The sequence below is a fragment of the Sturnus vulgaris genome, chromosome 1 (genome assembly GCF_052056855.1).
Source record: "Sturnus vulgaris isolate bStuVul1 chromosome 1, bStuVul1.hap1, whole genome shotgun sequence".
Taxonomy (NCBI): Eukaryota; Metazoa; Chordata; class Aves; order Passeriformes; family Sturnidae; genus Sturnus; species Sturnus vulgaris.
Window position 1 is genome coordinate 121563485 of NC_142243.1, and position 5348 is coordinate 121568832.

Sequence of the window (5348 nt, forward strand, 5' to 3'; positions counted from 1 at the left end):
AAGACAACACAGCTGCAGTTGCGGCGAACGAAATCTCTCTCCAAACGTTGGCTTAGTGCTGGAAAAGCCGGGCAGATCCTGCATGGGGGCTGCCCCTGCTGCCCTCGGTGCTCGGCTCTGATCTCCCCCAGGCTCGGCGTGTCAGAGGCAGAATTACTTCGGGCTGAGCTACTGGAAGAAGGACCAGCAAGTTGGGGAAGATCTCAAATCCTCCTCTTGCTCCCGGGGCCGTCCGGCTGCAGCAGGCACATGCCGTACCTTTGCTCAGAGCAGGCAGAGAGAGACTAACTTCACCTGAACTAAAATCTGTCCGCATTCAGCTCTTGGGCGTCTGAGGGTGAAATTTGGAAAGTATTTTTCATCATGGAAACTTTTCTGCAAACCCAACCCTGGGAAGAAAGAAAAGGGGATTTTACTTCTCTCACAGTTGGGGAGCAGAACAAAATAACTCTCCTTCAGATCTTGCTAAAGACGCCACAGAAAATCAGCAATCGCCGTGCTGTCTGCTGTCATGTGTATCCCGGGACCTTCCAGCGCCCTTGTCCCCCTCTCCTGCCTCCCTCCCCGGACGGCCCGTGCCCAGAGCCTGGGGGATGCTCTGGGGCGGCGGGCGCAGCCCTTCTGCAGCTCGGCTCCGGTCTGCTCATATCCCGAAATAATGACCCAAGTGTGGAGGAGCTGGTGGCAGAGGGCTGCGGTACAATTAAACCAGGTAACGAGACGCTGGGCAGATGTGTTTTCATTGCGCTGTAAGATAAACGCAGTGTTAAATGCCTGACAACTTCCCAGAAGCAATCAGCAAAAGTTTACGAGTGCATAAACCTCAAAGACCATTCCTCGGTATTTTTATAAGCGCCGCATTTAAAGCTTCTATAAATTCTTCTGCTTGCTTCCAAACTAAAGTTCCCGTAGACTGTTAAACAGACACTTCTTCGTAAGGTGGGGAGAGGCAGATCACAACAGGCGGGTCCAGGGAAGGAGAGAGGGGCTCTCTTTTTGTCCACTCCACTTTGATCTCCCAACTCCTCCCACACCTCCCACAAGGTGAAGTTTGTAAGAAAGCTGGCGTCTTTAGAGCACGACAAGTCACAGATGAGCATATCGGCAAGAGAAAGGGATACATTCGTGTCTCAAGAACAGGGCACAGACCCAGTAGAGAAGGAAAGGAAAGAATGAAAGGAAAAGAAATGTGGTTTAAAAGACGGGATGAGCAGGTAAAAGAATACGAGCAGATCTAGGGGCAGATCATGCACACTGACCGGTGGACAGGGAAGAGCAGAAAAAGCTTATACGGAAAGAGATTTCAGACGCAGAGGGCAAATCTGAGCGAACGCAGCCGAGAGGGAAAGGAGGCTGCCGCGGAGGTCGGCGCGGTGCCCCTGTTCCCTCGCCCCGACGGAGCGGCCCGGCAGCACCCCTGGCTCAGGAGCAGCTCCGGGATAGCGGGCCCCGCCGCCTGCGGAGAGGCAGTGTACGTCGTTCCCAAAGTTGCAGAAAAAACAAGGAAGATAGTGCTAGTGAACCCACAGATCAGGGGGAGAGATCAAGCCGGAGCCCTCTGTCTTCGAAGAAATAAGATGAGGGGAATGAAATGTTCGCACTAGCCATCAAATTATAATAACAGTATCCGTCATCCTTAAGTGACCACACGAGTTTTACAAGTTGGATGTTAAACAGATTAAATCATAATAATAAAAAAAATCCAAATCCCTGTTGCGAACATAAAGCCCTTTGTTTATGATCCCCGGGAAAATGAAGTTGCTAATTGAAAAACAATAAGCCTAAAATGCCTTTGGATTAATAATGATAGAGGTTAACGGTGACATCCATCCCTTGGAAAGGGGGAGGGGAGCGAGGCGCTCGGTGACTGTGCGCTTGGACGGCGACCAGGGACAAGCGCAGCAGCCAAATGGGGCTGGGGGGCGGGGGGTGAGACCCTCCCTCTTCGGAGGGCTCGGCTTGTATGTTCGCCTCTGATCCGGAGACACGAGGTGAGGAAGGTCTGTATTGTAGTCATGTCCTCGCTAGATGAAATCTCAGTCAATTACTCTGAAATCTGCAGCTTGGCTTCTTTTCATTCTTTCCAGGTGAAAATTCAAACGTTTTCTGTTGTCGCCTGGTCCTTTCTTTCCTGAAACAAGGCACCCAACTGTTCTGATATTACCATTCAAAAACGGGTTCTGTGGCAAACCTCATTTGTGAATCTATTACAGAGATTAATAGATTATTTCTCCTTTTTCAACTAATTCTCAGTGGGGAAATTTAACCATATGGTAAGGAGAGAATTAGAATTTCATCACATTAGAGCAAAATGTAATGAAAAGAGTCCAACACCTGGGGCCAACTCCGAAAGACACAATTAAAAGGTTTTTAATGAAACCAGAGAAACCAAAAAATTTCATAGCCTTCAGTAATCCTGCCACATAAGAATGATTTGGAAGTGTTGGGAAATACTGTTTTTTACTGATGTCATAAGAATGAAAACCTGCCACTAAATACTCTGAGTGCTAACAGAAAGGAGAGAGCGAGCTGCTCGCTTCAAGCATGAGAGGAGTAATGGGACAAAATTCAGACCGACCCTCGGGTTTCCACTTCAGCTTTTGGAAGAGCGCAGAGAGTGTTCCCGGCTCCGAGGAGAAGCCCCAGGAGAGGAGCAAGGGGTCGGGGTAACCGGATGACTGAGGCCGCCTCGCCCTGACACCGGCGGCGGCATCCCGGTGGTGGGGAGAAGAGCAGGGGTGCTCCCGCACAGTCGGGCTCGCTGGAGGGAGGCAGGAGGGCACGGACCTGGAAAGAGTTGGTCAGTCACATAAAAAATAAATTTTGAAAAGTTTGGTGGGTTTTGCCCTTTCTCTTCCCCCAGATCCGTTCATTTTCAAGGTAACTGATGGGGCTTTATGTTTTTTATAGGGATACGGGGGATAATCACTCGCAAGAAGCAATCTGCTACTTGAAAAGGGATAAGGGAAGGAGGAGGGGAACCTCCCCGTAGTTTGGTCTCCGTTTGTTGGAGGGAGGGTGGGGAGAGGGAGGACTGGGGACCACCCGCCTCCCAAGGAAGCAAGGTGGACTTTGGCGGTGGGCAGGAGTGGGCACGACGGCTGGGGTTGCTCCGGGGGTTTTAATTTTATGTTTTTCTTTCCCAGGCGATGCTTTTTGGGAAGTCGGGTGGGGGTGGGAGGGAGCTATAAGTTAATGTAAATGCAGGGGGTGGGTGGGCTGGGGGGAGAGGGTGTCACTCCTGACTCCACGGCTAAGTTAGCAGAAGTCTGCTGGCAGCACTCGGAAGGAGAAGTGTTGAAGTGGGCTTTTCTGCAGTGCAGGGCTGTAATTTGCTGAAGGAGGCAAAGAACATCCTTCGATCTAAGTAGGGCTTTTAGTGTGCTCATTGATGAGTGAAAGTCGCCACACATGTCAAGCTAAAGGCAGTTGTTGGGTTACTAACAGGACACAACGTCTTGCAAACATATGCGTTAAGCTGTGTATACAGATGGCAGGGAGAATAATGGAGCAGGCGCCTCTTATAAAGCTCTAGCTGCTGCCTGTCTTCAGACCTGGGAAAAGAAACTATTCAGACTCAGGGCCAGATAGCGCCTGGGATTGTTTGTTACCGTTTTAATCCTATTAATTAAAACGTTAACCTGATTGGGTAGAAAGCTCTGTCCCAACAGGCGAGTCTTCTTCATAATAACCTACTCTCAGAGATAATGATGTAAAAGACTCCCCCGTCTGCGGCGGCTGCTGGTTGATGGGTCCGGAAATCTCTTGAAGGTGAATCCAAGCAAGATAAACGGTGGAAGCGGCTCCACTGGCAGCGCACAATGCCCCAGCGCGGCGCCTGCTGAGGGCGAGCCGGAGCCACAGCCACAGACCGAGCCACAGCCGCTGCCGGAGCTGCAGCCCGAGCCGGAGCCGCCGCCCGAGCCGGAGCCACAGCCGGAGCCACAGCCGGAGCCGCAGTCCGAGCCGCCGCCGGAGCCAGAGAAGGGGCAGCCGCGGCGCCGGGCACGGCGCAGCCCCGGCGGGAGCCGGGAGACGATTTCTGCCAGCGGGACGCCGGGGAGCCGCCCGCCGCGGCGCGGAGCCTTGGAGGAGCGGGCCGGGAACTGAGGGGGGCGGAGGAGGCGGAGGCGAGCGGGGCGCCGATGGAGCGGGCGCTGGGGCTGCCCGCAGAAGAGGACCTCTTCCACAAGAGCCTCGCCGCCTCGGCCAAGCGCATGGAGTCCGCCTTCCGCTCGCCCCCGGGGCTCGACCTCTCCCACCCCCGCGACCGCCAGCCCTCGCCGCTCGCCTGCTACGAGGCGTCGGAGCCCGAGGCGCTGCTGCAGCCTGGAGTCGGCGGCGACCCGCTGGCGCTGCCGCCGGGCTCCGTCTGCGTCAAGTACGGCGAGAGCGCCAGCCGCAGCTCGGTGGCCGAGAGCAGCGGCGGCGAGCAGAGCCCCGACGACGACAGCGACGGCCGCTGCGAGCTGGTGCTGCGCGGCGCCGGGGGGGACCCGCGCGTCGCCTCGCCGGCGGCGGGCGGCGGCGGAGGGGGGGGCGGGGGGCTGAAGGCGGCCGAGGGCAGCTGCTCCAACAGCCACGGGCACGGCGGCAGCAAGAAGTCCAAGGAGCAGAAGGCGCTGCGGCTCAACATCAACGCGCGGGAGCGGCGGCGGATGCACGACCTGAACGACGCGCTGGACGAGCTGCGGGCGGTCATCCCCTACGCGCACAGTCCCTCGGTGCGGAAGCTCTCCAAGATCGCCACGCTCCTCCTGGCCAAGAACTACATCCTGATGCAGGCGCAGGCCCTGGAGGAGATGCGGCGCTTGGTGGCTTATCTCAACCAGGGCCAGGCCATCTCGGCCGCCTCCCTGCCCAGCTCCGCCGCGGCGGCGGCGGCAGCGGCGGCGGCGCTGCACCCCGCCCTCGGCGCCTACGAGCAGGCGGCCGGTTACCCCTTCAGCGCCGGGCTGCCCCCCGCCACCTCCTGCCCGGAGAAATGTGCCATCTTCAACAGCGTCTCCTCCAGCCTCTGCAAACAGTGCACGGAGAAGCCTTAAGCGCCGCCGCTGCCGTGGCCGCCCCCCGCCGCCGCCGCGGCCCCGGGGAGCGGCGAACGCCGGCGGTCCGGTCCCGGCCCCGGTCCTGGTCCCGGGCCGGGGGGCGCGGAGGCGGCGCAGGGACTGACCGCTGCCCGGCCCCCGCAGCCCTCTGCCCGGACTCGCCTCGCCTCGCTCTTCTCCTCGGGTGCCGCCGAGACGGGACCGCGACGGGAGCCAGCGTGCGGCGGCGGGGAGGGGGCGCGGGGCCGGGGGTGCCGCGGGGAGGAAGGAAGGCCCGGCCCGGGGGGCGCCGGGGGGGCT

General features: G+C 57.9%; 1 protein-coding gene and 1 long non-coding RNA gene across 2 annotated transcripts; one reads left to right on the plus strand and one right to left on the minus strand.

The window, feature by feature from the left end:
* Positions 1 to 1594: 1594 nt before the first annotated feature.
* Positions 1595 to 3168, minus strand: LOC148225472 (uncharacterized). The gene is made up of 2 exons (XR_015804313.1): positions 2579 to 3168; positions 1595 to 2131 (listed from the first exon to the last, which is right to left on the minus strand). It is a non-coding gene; the product is annotated as an uncharacterized LOC148225472 (long non-coding RNA).
* Positions 3169 to 4130: 962 nt separating this feature from the next.
* On the plus strand, positions 4131 to 5068 carry BHLHE22 (basic helix-loop-helix family member e22). The gene has a single exon (XM_014873004.2). It carries the CDS (start codon positions 4146 to 4148, stop codon positions 5043 to 5045), a length of 900 nt encoding a protein of 299 aa, XP_014728490.1. The 5' UTR covers positions 4131 to 4145; the 3' UTR covers positions 5046 to 5068.
* Positions 5069 to 5348: the final 280 nt, after the last annotated feature.

Coding starts and splice junctions, on each gene's coding strand:
- BHLHE22 (XM_014873004.2), top strand. CDS start 4,146: ATGGAGCGGGCGCTGGGGCTGCCCGCAGAAGAGGACCTCTTCCACAAG.